Here is a 20635-nt window from a genome sequence, read left to right on the forward strand (position 1 = left end):
ACTTCAACTCCCTGAACTCTACTTTAGCACAGGTAAAAAGGGAGTCGTTGACAAATGTGTACTGTGCAAATCCTGCTACAACAAAACACTGGGTAAACACAAATAGGTCAAGAAGGTATATCAGACCCAAACTCTAAAGCATGTCCTGCATTCCAACAACCAACAGGTTTTACAGTAAGTTCCCAAAAGTATTTGAGACCTTAAATACCAGTAAGTGTAGTGACAAGGCTGACAGTCTCCCTCCAGGTTCTACAGGTTTTTTAGCAGCTCAAGTGCTTTTAGTTGTAGGAGAATGAAACTTAGTCGCTTTGTGGCTGCGAGAGAGTAAAATGGCTCAGACAGGAGTTCAGTTAAACCAGAAAACCTTCTCTTGTTCCATCTGTCTGGATCTACTGAAGGATCCGGTGACTATTCCCTGTGGACACAGCTACTGCATGAACTGTGTTACAACAATCTGGGATGAAGAAGACGGTAAGAGACTCTACAGCTGCCCTCAGTGCAGACAGACCTTCACACCGAGGCCTGTCCTGGTGAAAAACACCATGTTAGCAGAGTTAGTGGAGCAGCTGAAGAAGACTGGACTCCAAGCTGCTGCTGCTGATCACTGCTATGCTGGACCTGAAGATGTGGCCTGTGATGTCTGCACTGGGAGGAAACTGAAAGCTGCCAAGTCCTGTCTGATGTGTCTGGTCTCTTACTGTGAGACTCACGTCCAGCCTCATTATAATTCCTCTGCCTTTGAGCAACACAAGCTGGTGGAGCCCTCCCAGAAGCTGCAGGAGAACATCTGCTCTCGTCACCACAGAGTGAAGGAGCTTTTCTGTCGTACTGATCAACAGTGTATCTGTCATCTCTGCTCTGTGGATGAACATAGAGGCCACGACACAGTCTCAGCTGAAGCAGAGAGGACTGAGAGGCAGAGAGAGCTCGAAGGGAGTCGACAGGAAATCCAGCAGAGAATCCAGGACAGAGACAAGGAGGTGAAGGTGCTTCAACAGGACGTGGAGGCCATCAGTCGCTCTGCTGATCAATCAGTGGAGAACAGTGAGAAGATCTTCACTGAGCTCATCCGTCTGATGGAGAAAAGAAGGTCTGAGGTGAAGCAGCAGATCAGATCCCAGCAGGAAACTGAAGTGGGTCGAGTCCAAGAGGTTCAGGAGAAGCTGAAGCAGGAGATCACTGAGCTGAAGAGGAGAGACGCTGAGCTGGAGCAGCTCTCACACACAGAGGATCACATCCAGTTTCTACACATCTACCCGTCACTGCCAGCACTGAGTGGATCCACACAATCATCCAGAACCAACACCCGTGCTCTGAGATACTTTGAGGACATGACAGCAGCTGTGTCAGAGCTCAGAGACCAAATACAGGAGGTTCTGAGGACGACGAGGACAAACATCTCACTGACAGTGACTGAGGTGGACGTTTTACTGTCAGGACCAGAACCAGAATACAAGGGCAGAGCTGGGTTCTTAAAGTATTCCTTTGAAATCACTCTGGATCCAAACACAGCAAGCAACTGGTTGTTATTATCTGAGGGGAACAGAAAAGTAACATATAAGAGTCAATCACAGTATTATTCTGATCATCCAGACAGATTCACTGATTGGTGGCAGGTTCTGAGCAAAGAGAGTTTGACTGAACGTCGTTACTTTGAGGTGGAGTGGAGAGGAAAAGAAACAGTTATTATAGCAGTCGCATACAAGAACACCAGAAGAGCAGGATGTGGTGCTGAATGTGGATTTGGATTTAATGATAAATCCTGGGCATTGATATGTAACAACACCAGTTATGAATATTGTTACAACAACATCTTCACTCATGTCTCAGGTCCTCCATCCTCCAGAATAGGAGTGTACCTGGATCACAGAGCAGGTCTTCTGTCCTTCTACAGTGTCTCTAAAACCATGACTCTCCTCCAGAGAGTCCAGACCACATTCACTCAGCCTCTCTATGCTGGACTGTATGTTTATGGTGATAATGCTACAGCTGAGATCTGTAAATTGAAATAGACTCAAGTCATTTAAGATGCAGCAGGTTAAACTTGACTTCATCTTTATTTTTATCTTAATTTTTCACATGTATTACTTGTCTCATCACTGTTATGTGCTTTAAAATTCTATCACTCATCTTCATCTTGTGTTGGACTTTCTTTAGGAGGCAGATTGTTAACTAGTTGAGCAGTGACAGTTGTAAACAAGGCCACCCCTATAGCTTAAAATCCATGTGCAGCTTGTGAAACGACAGAAGAGAGGTTCAGAACAGGTGTCAGAGTGTTGTTGTTGCAGGGTGGTCCACAGGGGGGCGCGTTTTGTTTTTCATATCTATGTCTGTGTAACATATGGGTGTCAGTCCCACTCTCAGTACACAGGTGTAGGGATTTTCCAGCTATGAAGAGTGTAAAAGAACTGAGCGACAAGTTGTTGTGTTTCAGTATATTTGTAGACAACTTTATAATAAAAGCACAAGAGAAAGACAGCGGCTGGTGTCATCATTCGACTGTGCTACAAAATTGGGGACTCGTCTGGGACCAACGGTGCAACTGTGCAAGAGAAGGAGGATGAAATGCTGCATCTGCTTTGGAGTGAATTATGCATATAATGTAATCTTTTTTTCAAATTGGTGCCAGTCACATATAAAATTTCTTTTGGTTCATCCAGATATTAGAGTTCACACACTTCATACAGTACATTTCACTTTGAAGACGATCTGGCTGACAAATACTGGGTAATGTTCCATTTCTATCTGGTAGAATTCCTGTCATGAATTGGTCCACAAGCTGCTCAGGCAGTGGCCTCCAAAAATGGGCTGCAGAAGCTACTCATTTTAACAATGTTTATTGAAACTTCAAACACAAACAACAGAGCGTGAGTCCTGCCTTTGACGCCAACACTGTTCACTAAAGAAAAGAGAGAAGATTATTAGCAATAAGTCATGAAATCACAGCGCGATAAGCAGACGATGACTAGGAGGAAGGTGGCAGGTTTGAGGCTTGGTGGGGTTGATGAAGCTGATGGAAGGTGGAGACCAGGTCTATGGAAAGGAGCTATGGTGATCCTGATGATGAGGCTGTAGATGATGATGGTGGAGGATGGAGCTGGGTAACACCCAGCATCTATATCTATGTCTGGGGCTTTCCGGAGAGCAACATTTGAGAATCAGAGTCCAAACTCGACTCTGTGAAGAAACAAGCACCAAAAAACCCCAATTCCCTAATCCTAATACCGAACAATGTCTGATATCCTGACAAAGCCTTCCGTTATCAGGGCTTGTTCCAAGACTTTAATCAAAATTTCTGTTCATTTGAGTACGGTCAAAAACTTATTTTGAACCACCCTAGCTAGCACCTCTTCTTTACTTCTTATTACCTGCGCATGCTTTCCTCCACTTACCATAGCGCTGCCTGCTGCTTGGAGGTAAGCACTACACCTTACCAATAACACGGACAACAAGCAACTTGGCACTATATAAAACTAATCGTACAATGAATGCAACAACAATGAGGCAATGCATTAACAATAAACCAAAATAACCAAATTAAACAAATGCTACTCAGTGGCTCGTACACCTACAGTAGTAAGTAATTACTGTAGTTCTGTTAGGTGGTAACTGAAACCACCACAATACAGTGTCCTCAGGACGCTCCGAGTCCAATACCACTCAACAATAACATGACCACAAAAAGGCAGAACTTACATGTGAACGAAAGAAACTTACTGAGAGCACATTGGTAACTTGATTTAAAAACAGAAACGAAACGGGACCTTGCCGCCTGCTAGTTGCGTCAGGTGAAAAGTTGTACTGTATTGTAAATCAGGCCCAGACTTTTTTGACTGCACATGTGTAACAGCAGAAGTTGGAAAGAGGTCTTTCTGGTCAGTCATCATCTCCAGCACATCCAATGTCTCAGATGGCGGACCCACATGCACAGCACAGAGGCAGTCACATAAGTTTGAGGGTTTAATGACAGTCAGGACATAGGCGAGGTTCACAACACAGAAGGCAGAGAGGAGGGATCCACAGGCTTCAGCAACAAGGTAACTAGACGTACAAGGAACGCTGGAACGAGGTACAGGATACGACGATCTGGTGGAGAGCTGCGTTGAGTACTGACAGGTAAATACCATGGTGACAGTCTTGTAGTAAAGTGGAAGCAGTGGCACTAATAGAAAAAGAGAAGCCTTCGTTTTTTGTTCCCAGTAACTGAATCAAGTCAGATGGAAACTTTGTTCTACGATTGATGCTGCATGTCGTCAAAGCGCCAACTGATCTTGCAGCTTTTAGCTTAATACAAAGGTAATAGTACAATAAGTTCAATTAATTTACATTATACAACAGCGATGTCTAGATCTGTGAGACTTTCATGGGTCATTCCACTATAATGTGTCAGCGAGTCAATGACTCCGAGTTTGTCGTCTATTCATCAGTTAAACCTGTGAAGAAGCTAAGAGCTCTTAAAGTTAGCAGAGCAATCAAAAGCAGAAACTCTTCACACCTGCTTCAGGAAACACTTCACACCATCAGTGAAAACCTTGAATACTGTAAGTATTGGATTCTCATTTTCATTTTAGAATCAGACAAATATGAGCATTGTGATGATTAATTATTCCACGTCTTCTGCTCGTGTTTGTACGTACATGTACCTGGTGAAGCGGCTGGTCTTTTCATCTCAATCTCTCCACTGAAGTCACCTAGTCTTGTGTTTCCTCTCGCCACCATCTACCAAAACTTCTTGTTAAGGGAAAAATTGTTTCTCCTTTATTCTATGCAGCTATTATATGATTATGACTTATGTTTTGCAATTAATATCTTGTGTTTTGTCTTACTTCTGTTTTATGTATTTGACATTGCACCTAGATTGTTCAATGGTTGTCTCTGCCTGATGGACTCTGGAATCTAGCTTCCAAATGCAAAGCTGGGGAGTTGTGTCTCTCTGTCTGTTGGGGCTTACTGCTCCTTCCTCTTTGATAGTCAGACACCAGGAATGCAGGTGTGAGAATGTAAACACCTCCACACACACGGAGACAGGGATGAGATGGTGCATGCAGTCGGATTGGGCTACACAGACGTTCCACCAAAGCCAGATAAAAGGGGTTAAAAGGCAAAAGCAACTTGAGGATCGTGGGCTCTTTGCATCACACCTTTGTGGTGTGTGCACGGATCTCCCCAGCTGGTTTTTGGTTTGTTGATGTGCACCATCAACATCCATGCTTTTGATTTACTTTCCCCATTATTTTTATTTTCCTTTATTTTTATAATAAATCTCACAAAAGACAAGTCTCTCATCTGCCTATTTATGGGACATTTCCACAACAATTTTGGTGTCCATGAACAGGATTTGCTGCAGGTTGTCTGGACGGTTCGACCAGGGACGATAGTCCTGAGGACTAGGGTCGCTCAGAAACACTAAATTTGATTTGGAAAATTGATTAGATCAAAATAATAAAAATCACTAATACATTTTCTTAATTACTGTAGGTCAAAGTTTGCTCTGGATGGTGAGATGTCCTTTGTTAAGGGTTGGCTCGTAGAACAGAACTTTCGTCAGTACTGAGGGTACAGACAAGGTTTTTTGATCTGTGCTTGGTCTACATGTGGGGGACTGAGTATAAAATACGGCTTCTGAAAGGCAGAGTGCGTTTGCAGAGTGAAGTATTTTTAAGATACGAGGGAAAAAATTGGGTCTTAGAGGGGCCTAACGTTTAGGAAATACTTCGGGAAAGACTCTGTCGCCAGATCAGGTTGGTTCCCTTTTTACGGAGACGTCCGATAAAAAGAAATTTTGATAATGTTCTGGCCAGAACACACAAAAAAATCTAAGGCAGGAAACCGCCGAACTCTGAAGGACGGGTTTGGGGCAATCTGAGTCTTCACCACCAGACAGTAACAGTACAAAATTGATGACGAGTAAATATGGTTATTAGTGCGTTTCATGTTTCAATGAGTGGGAAACTGGTTATGGGTTCAAAAGGAGAATCATTTAGTGTAAAGAGCATATGCACCTTCTTCAGGGCCATCAGTGGGCAAAACGACCGCATCTTCAGGGCTAACAGTGGGCAAAACGACCCCTTCCTCAGGGCCAACATGGGAAAGAATGGCCCCTCCTGGGCCAACACGGGACAGAATGGAGACCTGGCTTGGCGGAACAGCAACCAAAGCAGGGACCAGATGCGTTGCATGTGCCTTCTGGGACTGGGTTGGAGGATGAACTAGAGTCGGAGCCAGGCGCAACTGAGCTGCCGCTGAAGTGGTAGGGTTCTCGCGTGGTTGTAAACCCAGAGCTGCAGAAGTCTGACATAGCAGCGCTGGCCAGGAAGCAGACTGTGGTCCTATGGCAGGATCAAGCAAGACTGTGGTGCTGCGACAGGCTTAGGTTCTGCAGCTGGAGCAGACTGGGGTGCTGCAACAGGCTGAGGTTCTGTGAGTGGATCCTGACTTGTCCCCCTCCGACGTCGGCCGGGATGCCGGCAATTGGGGCCCGACCTCCTCCTCTCAGGAAACAGAACAGGGGCTGAGAGCAAGCCACTCTGGGCCTTCAGTGTCCTCCAAATTTGGCATGCCTCGAAACCAGCACAACGGTCAGTGGTGGGGTCAGCACACCGGAGGGAACGGCGTCCAGGAGCAGACCCAAGCCGCCTCCCGATAGTCCTTCAACAATGCTGAGAAACTAACACGGAGGTGCCCGGGAAGCTCAGCACACAGAAACTCCATGCCATCGGGAAACAATCTTCTCCGGGAGGTAAACAGGAAAAAACAAAATCACTCCGAAGCTGGCTGGGTCCAAGTCTGGCCAGATTGTACTGTCACAAACGAGGGTTGAGCGGAGATGGCGGACCCACATGCATGGCTTTAGAGACTCATGGTAGCAGATAAGTGGTTTAATGTTTCTCTTGGTCAATTACAGGCACAGATCGAAAAACAAGGAAGGCAGATTGGCAAAAGTACAGAGACGGCAAGGAGGTCAATCAGGCAGGAGTTAATAAACAACAGGAAGCTCAGGCTACAGCACCGACAGGGAGAATCCAAGGGACAACGTGCGAGTGGTAACAGGTAAGCAGAGGAACAGGATGCCTGAACGGTACAAAATCAATGATCTGGCGGAGAACAAAGGCAAGTGCTAGTGCTTAAATACAAGACTAATGACCGGATAGGAAACAGCTAATGGATCACGTGACTAAGAACCTAAAGCGGGATATGGATATGGAGTTACTAACAGAAAACAGGAAGTAACTTAAAAATAAAACAGGAAACATGACACAAAATCCAAGACTATGGCAGTATGTGGGTGATGCAAATGCTACATCTTGCTGTGACAACTTTTACACCTTGGATAAACACACATCAGTCAAGAATGTAGACCAGCAATGCCCTAAACTAGTTCTTGCATTCCAGAACAGATTTTACAGTAAGTTCACAAAAGTATTTAAGGCCTGTGACCAAGAAAATGAAACATTTACACAGAGGTAACAACAAGATGACAAGTATCTGAAGCCCAAGTCATCAATTATCATTATATAGCACATACTCATCAACATTTAGATATATATGTAAAGCAAAACAAAATCTGGTTTGAAGACATGTGGAAGCAGCCTTGGGTGACGTAAACGGCTTGGCACTCTTTGGCTACTACAGAAACAGGTTTTTTAGTAGAGAGTGAAGCTGAGACTCAGTTGCTGCAAGAGAGTAAAATGGCTCAGGCAGGAGTTCAGGTAAAGCAGGAAAGCTTCTCTTGTTCCATCTGTCTGGATCCACTGAAGAATCCGGTGACTATTCCCTGTGGACACAGCTACTGCATGAACTGTATTACAAGATCCTGGGATGAAGAAGACGGTAAGAGACTCTACAGCTGCCCTCAGTGCAGACAGACCTTCACACCAAGGCCTGTCCTGGTGAAAAACACCATGTTAGCAGAGTTAGTGGAGCAGCTGAAGAAGACTGGACTCCAAGCTGCTGCTGCTGATCACTGCTATGCTGGACCTGAAGATGTGGCCTGTGATGTCTGCACTGGGAGGAAACTGAAAGCTGCCAAGTCCTGTCTGATGTGTCTGGTCTCTTACTGTGAGACTCACGTCCAGCCTCATTATAATTCCTTTGCCTTTGAGCAACACAAGCTGGTGGAGCCGTCCCAGAAGCTGCAGGAGAACGTCTGCTCTCGTCACCACAGAGTGAAGGAGCTTTTCTGTCATACTGATCAACAGAGTATCTGTTATCTTTGCTCTGTGGATGAACATAGAGGCCACGACACAGTCTCAGCTGTAGCAGAGAGGACTGAGAGGCAGAGAGAGCTCGAAGGGAGTCGACAGGAAATCCAGCAGAGAATCCAGGACAGAGACAAGGAGGTGAAGGTGCTTCAACAGGAGGTGGAGGCCATCAGTCGCTCTGCTGATCAAACAGTGGAGAACAGTGAGAAGATCTTCACTGAGCTCATCCGTCTGATGGAGAAAAGAAGGTCTGAGGTGAAGCAGCAGATCAGATTCCAGCAGGAAACTGAAGTGGGTCGAGTCAAAGAGGTTCAGGAGAAGCTGGAGCAGGAGATCACTGAGCTGAAGAGGAGAGACGCTGAGCTGGAGCAGCTCTCACACACAGAGGATCACATCCAGTTTCTACACATCTACCCGTCACTGCCAGCACTGAGTGGATCCACACACTCATCCAGAACCAACACCCGTCCTCTGAGATACTTTGAGGACATGACAGCAGCTGTGACCAAATACAGGAGGTTCTGAAGAAGACGTGGACAAACATCTCACTGACAGTGACTGAGGTGGACGTTTTACTGTCAGGACCAGAACCAGGACCCAAGAGCAGAGCAGGGTTCTTAAAATATTCATCTGAAATCACACTGGATCCAAACACAGCCTTTACACAGCTGTTATTATCTGAGGGGAACAGAAAAGTAACACGACTGACACAACCACAGTATTATTCTGATCATCCACACAGATTCACTGGTTGCTTTCAGGTTCTGAGCAAAGAGAGTTTTACTGAACGTTGTTACTTCGAGTTGGAGTGGAGAGGGACAGAGGTTTATATAGCAGTTTCATACAAAAACATCAGCAGAGCAAGCTATCAGTCTAAATGTGTATTTGGATGTAATGATAAATCCTGGGCATTATTGTGTAACAACACCTTTTATGAATATTGGTACAACAACATCAGAACTCCAGTCTCAGGTCCTCCATCCTCCAGAATAGGAGTGTACCTGGATCACAGAGCAGGTCTTTTGTCCTTCTACAGTGTCTCTGAAACCATGACTCTTCTCCACAGAGTCCGGACCACATTCACTCAGCCTCTCTATGCTGGACTGTATGTTGTTGGTGATAAATCCACAGCTGAGATCTGTAAACTCAAATAGACTTAAGTCATTTACGATGCAGCTGGTTAAACTTGACTTCATCTTCATCCTGTGATTTTTCACATTCATTGGTGAGTTCTTATTAATGTTATTTGTCTTATCTCTTATCTGTCTTCTTCTTGTGTTGGACTTTCTTAAGGATGCAGATTGTTGATTAGTTAAACTTTGTCCAATGTAAAAATCGAAATGTGTTTCTGATAGTTTGTTGAACATTTCCATTGATCTATTGGTTTGTTTCGGCTTTTTATCCATTATTATTATTTGTATTTGAATGTCCATCAGTGTTGATTTTGGAGGCATCTACACTGGAATCTTCATCTTTCCCAGACTAGGTATTCCATTCTGAGCTGCTTTGCTGTATATAACTAAAACCAAAATCACTGCATAACTGCAATATAAGAAAGAGATTTCAAATTTCAAGCTATCCTCTGAAATGTGTCGTTTATGTTTTGCAGTTCATTGTTCCTTTTCATTATACACTAACTGTCAGAGTGAAAGTTACAGCAGCTTCTGTCCGTCCATCTGTGACGTTTAGTGGTACAAATGTTTATCAATTCAAATGACCGAAAATGATGCTGCAAACTAAATAAAAAAAATTGAAAAAGGAAGAGAAAAGAGAACAACAACATAAAACATTCTGTCCATTGTGAGCTGTCAGACTAAGGACAGATTAATTAATCATCTGCTCCATTTACTTTTTCCTTTACAGTAAGTAGAAGTACAGTTGACCCGTACTGTATCACACAGTTCAGACTATACAACATAAAGGAGATGATTTGATGGTAGAGGCACAGTCACACGCAACAAATGAGAATTGTCCTCATAATCATTAAGAATTTCCTGCAACAAAACAGATGCTGTACACATAAACTTCTAGGAGCGACAGAAAGAACAACTGCCACAACTTTGAAGGATTGTTGTCGGCGGAGAGTGGTCAGACAGTGTGACTGAGCTCCACCAACACCACCAAGGTCAGTCCTGTTTTTTTTTACTGCAGTGGCAGCGTTCTGAGAGTGAGGGAATTTTAAATTAATGTCTAAGTAGATGCTGAATGCAGAGAGGCCTAGTTGAATGTGGTGCAAGGAACTACTCAGGCAGGTCTAGGAGGAAGGTTGAGAACTGGGACCGGTACCGCAGATTATTAAACCTTTACTTTGTTGCATTTCCTACGACAGTTGTGTTGCCGTCACAAACAAAGGATGTGCAGCATGCACTGTTCAAGCTGTGACTTGAAAGTAAGTAACTGTCAGGACTCGGGCAGGCGGCGGACCCACATGCACAGCACGGAGGCAGGATTATGATCAAACAGAGGTTTATTTTCCACGGCAGGATCAGACGGTCCAGGTCATACACAAAAGGGTCACGGCAAAAATACAGGCAGGGATCAGGCAAAACTCACGGTCAGTTAGTTAGTCCAGGTTCTTTTACAGGCGGCGGTACAAACAAGGATCAGGCAGGATACACGGTCAAGACAATACAGGAACAAAACACGAGGATCACGGAACACGGAACACGAAACACGAAACACGGGAACGAGGAAACTCAGGGAACTCGGGAACTCAGGAAACTCGGAGACACAAAAAACTCGAAACTCATGAAACTCGGGACACTAATGAAACTCGGGGACTCACAAGAAACACGACAATCTGGCAAAGGACGATGGAACAGGTGGTGGCTAAATACACAGAGTGATTACATAATTACTGACAGGTGTGGATACTGAGAACTGGTAAGTGGACAGCTGACTGGAACAGGAAGTTAACAAAATAAAACAGGACATGGCGTGACGACAGGAAACAACTAGAAACGAAACCCAAATCATGACAGTAACTTGCTAAGCTTTGCTAAGCTTCAGAGGACATTGTACCGTCCACCAACACCAGTGAATGACTTTATCTAAGAGCAATTTCAAATTTTTCTCGATGAGTGTAAAACATATAGCTTCCATAGGGATCAGTCTCATTATGTGCTGCAGCCACTTTTTAAAGGTTAGGGGCTTATCCCAAACCCAAGACGAGTAAAATCCCTCGCCTTTCATGAAAGAAAGCCGTGGAACAGTTTGCCTATGGGATTTACGTTAAACTGGTGTTTCTATTAGACGTTAACGTAGCATGTTATTCGACAGGCTATTAGCAATGCCATGCTATGTTGTGATGCAGCTCGAGTTAAGGTGGGTATGTTCTAGTAACGCTACCGTTGTGACTCTAGGTGATCGTTTATCAGAACACCATAACCACGTTTACTTTAACAATGATTTTAAACAGCCTTATACGTAATGCAGTTGTTAGATAGGCCTGGATTTCAGTGCAGTATCTTGGTGCTTCCCGCTAATCAACACCGTCTACAACAAGATAGACACCCAGTGTTGCTGCAAAATCTCTCAAGATGTTACCGATACCAATTACACGGGCAGAAAGCTTGGTCTGCGAAATCACGATCTGTTAGAGCGAGTAATCTATGGACAGAGCGTAGCATTTAACTTGTGTTTTGTGTCATGTTTTTGTGAACGATCAGGAGCGTCTTGTCCTTTACCCAATTAACTGTTACCTCCCGGCAGGCGTTGTCAGGGTCTAAGTAAACTGTGGGTGAGGCAAAGCAGAGTCAGAGTGGTGCAGGTCTCAGCTGACGGTTGAAAGTGAACACTGCAAACTAAATAAACGATTGTTATTTCGCAGACCAAGCTATCTGCCCATGTCTTTGATATCGGTGACATCTTGAGAGATTTATTGATGTTGATCAGTAACCACAGAACAATGAGTACCGAAGACCAAATTGCCCCACATTGTCAATCATCATTTGTCAATTAATGCTATCTGCCTACCTTATTAATGAGAGTTACAAAGAGTCACACCAGCTAGGACATAGCCCGGGTCAAGAAGGTCTGTGTCAAATGTTGGAGAACCAGAACAACCTGATGTGAAGCAGGCTACTGGAACAAATATAAGTGATGAGAACAGGGAACTATTGGAATGCTACTACACCAGTAACCCTAGTAAGCAGAGTTGCATGAAAAGAATGTGAGAACTACGGATACTTCGAAACCCAACATTTACACTAACATCAAAACAAATAGTAGCACGGTGCTCTAATATCCTCAAAAACACCTGACAACTAGAAATTGATAAGATACAACAAAACATATTGTAAATGAGGGGAAGATATCATCATCCTCCCCAAAATCAGAGATTGGGTCCCAAGCCCCATTATTAACGTTACTTAATGCGAGAGCAGCTGACCTAAGGTTGAAGATCATGACTAAGATGGACACATGGAAACCCAAGGCCAGTTACCAAGTATAGGTGAAGCACCATCTGAAAGTCTGCAAACAATACCAATTAGGTGATATACAGCACAGCAACCATGATCCTTGAGGTACTTGGCTTTAAGATCAAGACAAGCCATAAGGTGCAGTATAACCCATGGAAGGTTGGAGCTAAGATCAAGGCAACACAGAAAGAATATAAGAATTGCAGAAAGGCATGACGAAGAAGTACCACCTACCTAACTGGTACAGCGACATTACTGTATATGAGGCCTTGATGACTACCAAGCAAAGACTCACAGATAAGTTGAAACCAGGAGATCCTCCACTGAGCCACCCAAGGTGTACTTACAGTGGTAGGGTAATAGCATGAGAGCAGACCCACCCCCAAGGCTGGAGACTGAAGAATACTGGAAAGGCATATGGGAGAAGGAGGCATCACATAACAGCAATGCCCAGTGGCTGGTGTAATTCAGAGCAGACCACAGCAACCTTCCTGAGCAAAATCCAGTTACCATCATAATGGCAGAGATCCAAGAAAGGGTCTCTGTCACGGATCGGCAGAGAGCGGACCCACATGCACAGTGCGAGGACACGATGGTAGGTAGTAAAGAAACAAGATTTAATCCAGAAAGCGTGGTCACAGACGGTCCAGGTCATACACAGTAGGCTCAGGTCTCAATACGAAAGGAGCAAGCGTAATTGGGTCTATTAACAGGCATGGTTCAGTAACAGATTAAACAGGCAAAGGTACCATACAGGGTTGAGCAGGAATCGGTGATCAGAGGCACGGAATAGGATCGAGACGAGATAAGCAGGACTGAGGTGAGTGCTGGAAGGTGACGACTGGCGTTCAACGATCTGGCAACTGGCTGTAGTAAGTACTGGGGTTTATATTTTGGCAGTGATTGCTAGATTATTGACAGGTGTGCATGGTGAACTGGGAGTGACAGGAAACAGCTGTGACATGAACAAAAACCGGAAGTCCTTCAACATTAAACAGGAAATGGAAACTGGAACCAAAACATGACAACTAAGTCCTTTCAAACTAAAACAAAACCAAAACCTGACAGTCTCAAGTATGAAGAACACAGTACCAGGCCCTGACATGATCCATGTCTACTGGTTGAAAAAGCTTACCTCACTCCATGAGCAGCTAGTGGCACAAATAAACAAGCCACTAGTAGATGTAACTCGCCCTGAATGGTTAACGAAAGGCCGAATAGTCCAGATCTTGAAGGACTCCCAGAAGGAAGCATTCTCACCCAACTACCGCCCAATAACCTGCCTTTGCACAGCATGGAAAGTCCTGTCAGGAATTCTAACAGCTAACATGAGCAGGCACATGGATCAATACATGAGCAGTCCTTAGGAAGGAATTTGTAGTAACCATAGTAAAACCATAAATCCCTTCAGGTCAAGTCCTGTCTGTGCTGTGCATTTGGGTCCTCCACCGTGTTGATCTCTGACACGTGACGTGTCGTCGCCTCACGCTCTCATTAGTCACGTGATTTGAAACATGCTCGAGATTCTGCTTGACGTCACTTCTGCTTCAAAAGATCGATGCTATGTCGAGTAGAAGTTGGTCATCTCTAACCGACCTTGGATCTCGTTTTTGACTGTGCCTTGCTTGCTCCCTGTCTGTACTGTTTTGGACTCTGCCTTGTTGATTGAACCTTTTCTGGAGACTGACTGCATTGCTTGATCCCTGTCTGTACGGTTGCCTTCATCCTGCTACTCCATGTACCAACCTCTGCCTGTCAGGACGAGGCAATCTCGTGGTCAGAATAGCGTGCAGGATCGTTACCAGATGAGCTTGGTTGACACGGCAGACAAGGCAGACAAGGAGAGGCAGCAATCATTAACGGTGGTCAAAACCAGGTTCAGGCTCACGAAGAATGACAGGAACAAGGACGCTGGAGAGTAGTGAAATGCACTGCATTTTTAACAGGTGTGTGTAATGAGGACCGACGATGACATGAAAACAGCTGGGACGTGAGTGAAGTCCTTTCAAAGTAAAACCGGAACTGTAACTAAAACATGAAAATGGCATAGCTGTGATGTGAGCAGAGCAGGAACCAGACCAAAACTGTGACATATATTTTCTATCCAATAACCTCCCATCATTGTTTCATGTTTAACTAACCTCGTCTTTTCTCTCCAGTAGTTGTGCTTTATCCTCTCTTTCTCTCTCCCCCACTCAGACTCAGAGCAGTCTCCAGTCTCTGGTACAACCATCCTGCTTGTGCTCTGTTGTTACCTGTTCCTGCTGTGCTTTTCTCTCTCTCTATCCCATCATCCCAACTGGTAGAGGCAGATGGCTGCCCAACATTCAGCCTGGCTCTGCTGGAGGTTCCTTCCTTGATAAACAGGGATTTTTTTTTCTCTCTATTGTTGCTGTTAAGATTGTAATTAATTACAATTAAGGCTTGAAATAACTGTGTTGCTATTTGGCGCTATATAAATAAAATAAAATTGAATTGAATTGAGACCCTCACTTGCTCATGCAGTAGCTCAAGCTGAGGTAGTTTTTAGGTGCCCTGAATAGATCTGCTGTGCACAGACCAAAAAGCAAAAATGCCCATTTGCGCAAGTTCCTACAGGGAGCATTGTCCTCCGCCCACTGCAGAAACAGGTTCTTTATCAGCTCAGCTGTTTTTAGCTGTAGGAAAGTGAAACCGAGAGTCAGTCGCTGCGAGAGAGTAAAATGGCTCAGACAGGAGTTCAGTTAAACCAGAAAACCTTCTCTTGTTCCATCTGTCTGGATCTACTGAAGGATCCAGTGACTATTGCCTGTGGACACAGCTACTGCATGAACTGTATTACAAGATCCTGGGATGAAGAAGACGGTAAGAGACTCTACAGCTGCCCTCAGTGCAGACAGACCTTCACACCGAGGCCTGTCCTGGTGAAAAACACCATGTTAGCAGAGTTAGTGGAGCAGCTGAAGAAGACTGAACTCCAAGCTGCTGCTGCTGATCACTGCTATGCTGGACCTGAAGATGTGGCCTGTGATGTCTGCACTGGGAGGAAACTGAAAGCTGCCAAGTCCTGTCTGATGTGTCTGGTCTCTTACTGTGAGACTCACGTCCAGCCTCATTATAATTCCTCTGCCTTTGAGCAACACAAGCTGGTGCAGCCCTCCCAGAAGCTGCAGGAGAACATCTGCTCTCGTCACCACAGAGTGAAGGAGTTTTTCTGTCGTACTGATCAACAGTGTGTCTGTCATCTCTGCCCTATGGATGAACATAGAGGCCACGACACAGTCTCAGCTGTAGCAGAGAGGACTGAGAGGCAGAGAGAGCTCGAAGGGAGTCGACAGGAAATCCAGCAGAGAATCCAGGACAGAGACAAGGAGGTGAAGGTGCTTCAACAGGACGTGGAGGCCATCAGTCGCTCTGCTGATCAAACAGTGGAGAACAGTGAGAAGATCTTCACTGAGCTCATCCGTCTGATGGAGGAAAGGAGGTCTGAGGTGAAGCAGCAGATCAGATCCCAGCAGGAAACTGAAGTGGGTCGAGTCAAAGAGGTTCAGGAGAAGCTGGAGCAGGAGATCACTGAGCTGAAGAGGAGAGACGCTGAGTTGGAGCAGCTCTCACACACAGAGGATCACATCCAGTTTCTACACATCTACCCGTCACTGCCAGCACTGAGTGGATCCACACACTCATCCAGAACCAAAACCCGTCCTCTGAGATACTTTGAGGACGTGACAACAGCTGTGTCAGAGCTCAGAGACCAAATACATGAGGTTCTGAGGACGACGTGGACAAACACCTCACTCACAGTGACTGAAGTGGACGTTTTACTGTCAGAACCAGAACCCAAGAGCAGAGCTGGGTTCTTAAAATATTACTGTGAAATCACACTGGATCCAAACACAGCAAACTTGTGGTTGTTATTATCTGAGGAGAACAGAAAAGCAAAATATAAGAGTAAACTTTGGTTTTTTTCTTCTCATCCACACAGATTCACTCATTGGTCTCAGGTTCTGAGCAAAGAGAGATTGACTGAACGTTGTTACTGGGAAGTGAAATTGACAGGGGGAACAGTTTATATAGCAGTTTCATATAAGAACATCAACAGAGCAGGACTTGGACCTGAATGTGGATTTGGACATAACGATAAATCTTGGGCATTAATATGTAAAAATACCAGTTATGAATATTGTTACAACAACATCAGAACTCCAGTCTCAGGTCCTCCATCCTCCAGAATAGGAGTGTACCTGGATCACAGAGCAGGTCTTCTGTCCTTCTACAGTGTCTCTGAAACCATGACTTTCCTCCACAGAGTCCAGACCACATTCACTCAGCCTCTCTATGCTGGACTGTATGTTTATGGTAATGATGCCGCAGCTGAGATCTGTAAACTCGAATAGACTCAACTCATTTAAGAGGCAAAGGATTAATCTTTACTTTATCTTCATCTTATAATTTTTCACATTTAATTCTCATTACTGTTAGGTCTCTGCTTTGTTATTCCATCACTTGATGGTCTCCTGGTGTTGGACTTTCTGATGGCAGACTGTTAGCTAAACTGACATTTGTCCAGGTAACAAATGGAAACAGGTCTCATAGTTTGTTCTACTTTTTAATTGCTATGTTTCTTTGGGCTTATCATCCCTTATTATTGTTTTTTTTTTAATTTGATCAATGAGAGATGTTAGGGGTCAGCTACACTGGAATGTTTACTCCCTTTTCCCAGGAAAAAGGGGCTGAACAGTGGGTGATGGCATCCGTTCTGACCTGTTCCATCTGTATATAAATAAAACCAAAGTACTGCATCCACCTCTGATATGTACCATTTGTATTTTGCAGTAGTAATAAGCTCTGACAAACTCCTGGGTAAAGTAATTGTAATTACTGTACTATCAATGGAAATAATGGAAATGAATCTTTTAATTGAATAAATCTTTGGTCATTTTTCATCATACACTGTCAGACTGAAACTTACAGCAGCTTCTGTCCGTCCATCTATGACATGTATAATGGTATAAAATGTTTATAATTTCAAATGACTCAATATGTTGCTGCAAACTAAATTAAAAATGTATAAGTTAAGAAAAGAATAAGGAAAAAAGATAACATCAACATAAAACCTTCTGTAGCCTTCCTGGTTAGCTGTCAGAATAATCATAAATACTGTGGTGCGTCTAGTTGCAGTCTTATTAAAGACAGATCAATCTTCTAAATAAAGAGAAGTGATGTCAAAGCAAAGATACTACACTGATATTTTACTGTATATGTTTTGACGTATGTAGAATCAGTCAAGAACGTAGACCAAAAACACCCTAATTTACTTCCTACATTCCAGAACAGGTTCTACAGTAAGTTTCCAAAAGTATTTGAGGCCAGTAAACACAAGCAAATGCAGCATTTATGAGTATCTGAATTTCAAGTTATCAATCAACATTATACAGTACATACTCATCAACATGTCTTATGATTTCTTTTTCGGGTAAGTTGCCATGGCAGGCTGAGAGGGGCGGACCCAGGCTGCTGGAGCCCAACTGCTCAGTCCGCCATTGCTTTTCATGTATACACCTAAAGCACTAATATTCAATGGCCGTATGATCCAGAGTGCAGCCCAAACGCGAAGCAGCTGACAGCGGGGAGATCGACCACAGGGCAGTTTAGAGGAGCTGTGTGCAGTAGACAGCTGTTGATCCGCACCACACACCGATGTGAACAACTGAATATCACTGTGCTGAATTTTACCGCTGCTGATTTTGTTCAGATAAAATTGCAGATTCTACTGCTGATGACACACCATTAGTATTGGGCTACATGTGAATGGAGGAGCTAGAAAGTAACCTCAGGATACTAGGAAGAAACTCGGAAAAAGCACAGTTACAAGCTGCTGCTTTTCATGTTGTGGACTGTCAGGGATAGTGTTGCTAACGTTAGCCTGTGTATTAGCTTGGCTAGCAGCAACCCTTTTTTTTTCTTCTGCCTTGGAGATTGATACCAATACCAATACTAGTGTTAAGGTATGTGCACATACTCATACAAACATATACATATCATATACATACACATATGCATTGTTACTATATACATGTTCCATACTACTTAATAATACCCATATAGCCATACAACACCACAATTTCCATATTCACACATTATTGATATTGGTAGTGATAAGTATCAGTAATACTTACAGTTGGGTTTAGAAAGCCTGTTTATCAGCTCAGGTGTTGAGTATCCCACTGCAAGGTTAGTAAGGCTGTAGCTTAACATTATTCACCCAAAGGGTGAGGCAGACGTTGGTGCATGAACAATGCCACTCGTGAAAGCCAGGGTGATGTAAGGAGCTTGGTCACTACGCCCATCCAGCAAGCAGAGGAAAGAATCCTAGCAGCCAGGGAGCCCACACACCTTCAGTTCCAGGAGGGCAGGTGTTGCGACCCAAGCCGCCCACACAGAGCCCCCATGCAGAGTCGCAGCAGCCACAGAGACAGCACCCAAGGCCAGAGTGGGCCACCGTGGGTCAATGCTGTCCGCCTCATGAGAACCAGGGGACCCCCCCCCCCCCCCCGTGGGAGGGTCGGCCTGAAAGAGTGGAGCCCGAGGACCCACGGTCCGTAGGGAGCCCACTAGGAGATCTCCCCGCACCCAAAGTAGGGCCCACCCCTAGTCCACCCCCACCCCCACACGAGCGGAGCGGGGCCGACCCCATCGGCCCGACCATATCCCCTGGCACCACACCGGGCACAAGGGCAGCAATTGGTGGGGGTCAGCAGAAAAGAGACCACCCAGGCAGCAGATCTATGTACCCCGAGCGGAGAACGGGACCCTCAACAAACCAACCGCACCACACGCATACGTACTCACACAGACATAGACACACACCCACACACACTTAAACACACACAACCACAAACACTCACACAAACAACCAGCCAATCATGCGTGAACTCATGCACTCTCAGATACATTCTCGCACCCGCATCATTCGCTTGATCTCATTCGTGGGGAGGGTAGGTCTCCGGCCTGCCGCCCATTATGCCCCAGGCAGGGACTGCAGCTCCTCCCGAGCCCCGCCCAACCCCCCAACTCGGGAGAAGAAGGGGGCATTGGAAAAGGCACCCCAGAACCCTGCAACCCAGCTTGGACATGAGTGTGTGGAACTAAAGTGCACTGAAAGTGGGGGACACCTCCAGGAGCATGACTGCTGGCTGACGGTTTGACCCCCGGACATTGTCCCCCCACCGTTAATGTCTTTTTTGCAGTTAAAACTGGGTGGTGATCTTTCCACCAGGGCCAGTGAAAGGCCCAGTGAAAGAACCCACCCCCGACCCTAAATGTATGTGTATGTGGCTAGGTATGAGGACTTTTGGAGATCACCAGTCCCTGAGGGGTCCAGCAGACAGAGCCATCAATGTGAAGGCTCCTTTCACTGCCAGCCCCCCCGGAGGGAGCCCCCAAATTCCTGGATGAGTGTGTATGACTAATGCAATTAAACTCCAGAGCATCCCACTTAAGAGGAACGGAACCACTTCCCGGTAGCCCCGGTCCCTCCATCAGCAGGACGCCCCTCGCAGAGCTAAGTGGATGAATGTGGAGAAATGCCGTTTGGAAGTAAGGCACCAGGGTCCGCAGAGCCAGGTTCCCGACTAGTTCTGCTACCCATTCCACCGCCCCCCACAACCCCCAGCCAGGAAGAGATAGCCGAGACCCGGTGACCGCAGTACTACTGCCCAGGCACCGCACACAGTGCAGCCAGAACCATCCTCACCTTTCTGTCACACCTATTCTCTTGCTCAAGTATGCCAATCCTCGCCCCGTGTAGTGCTACAACCTACACACATACTCTGCGGTTGTGCATTGAGGGCCAACCTCCGCCCAGGGCCAGGGTTAGCAGCAACCCTAATACTAATAAAATAATTAATTTCATCCTTTTGTAGGTAATATCGGCCGGTCGCATATCGTCACACAAACTTTTGGAAGGGACAACCGTCTTGTTTTGCCAGCCACTAACAGCCGACGAAGAAAAGAAGGCTAAAATAATAAGCT

The 20635-nt window shown here is 45.2% G+C and overlaps 2 protein-coding genes and 1 pseudogene across 2 annotated transcripts; all 3 read left to right on the top strand.

Annotated features, from left to right (window-relative positions):
• Window positions 1-296: 296 nt before the first annotated feature.
• Window positions 297-2675, top strand: LOC121201623 (tripartite motif-containing protein 16-like). Its single transcript, XM_029174614.2, has one exon. It carries the CDS (start codon window positions 330-332, stop codon window positions 2010-2012), a length of 1683 nt encoding a protein of 560 aa, XP_029030447.1. The 5' UTR covers window positions 297-329; the 3' UTR covers window positions 2013-2675.
• Window positions 2676-7688: 5013 nt separating this feature from the next.
• Window positions 7689-10096, top strand: LOC114870023 (tripartite motif-containing protein 16-like; annotated as a pseudogene).
• A 1732-nt stretch (window positions 10097-11828) lies between these two features.
• LOC114870022 (tripartite motif-containing protein 16-like) lies at window positions 11829-18677 on the top strand. The gene has a single exon (XM_029174621.3). It carries the CDS (start codon window positions 15325-15327, stop codon window positions 16996-16998), a length of 1674 nt encoding a protein of 557 aa, XP_029030454.1. The 5' UTR covers window positions 11829-15324; the 3' UTR covers window positions 16999-18677.
• The last annotated feature ends 1958 nt before the right edge of the window (window positions 18678-20635 follow it).

This window comes from Betta splendens, chromosome 14 (genome assembly GCF_900634795.4).
Source record: "Betta splendens chromosome 14, fBetSpl5.4, whole genome shotgun sequence".
Lineage (NCBI taxonomy): Eukaryota > Metazoa > Chordata > Actinopteri > Anabantiformes > Osphronemidae > Betta > Betta splendens.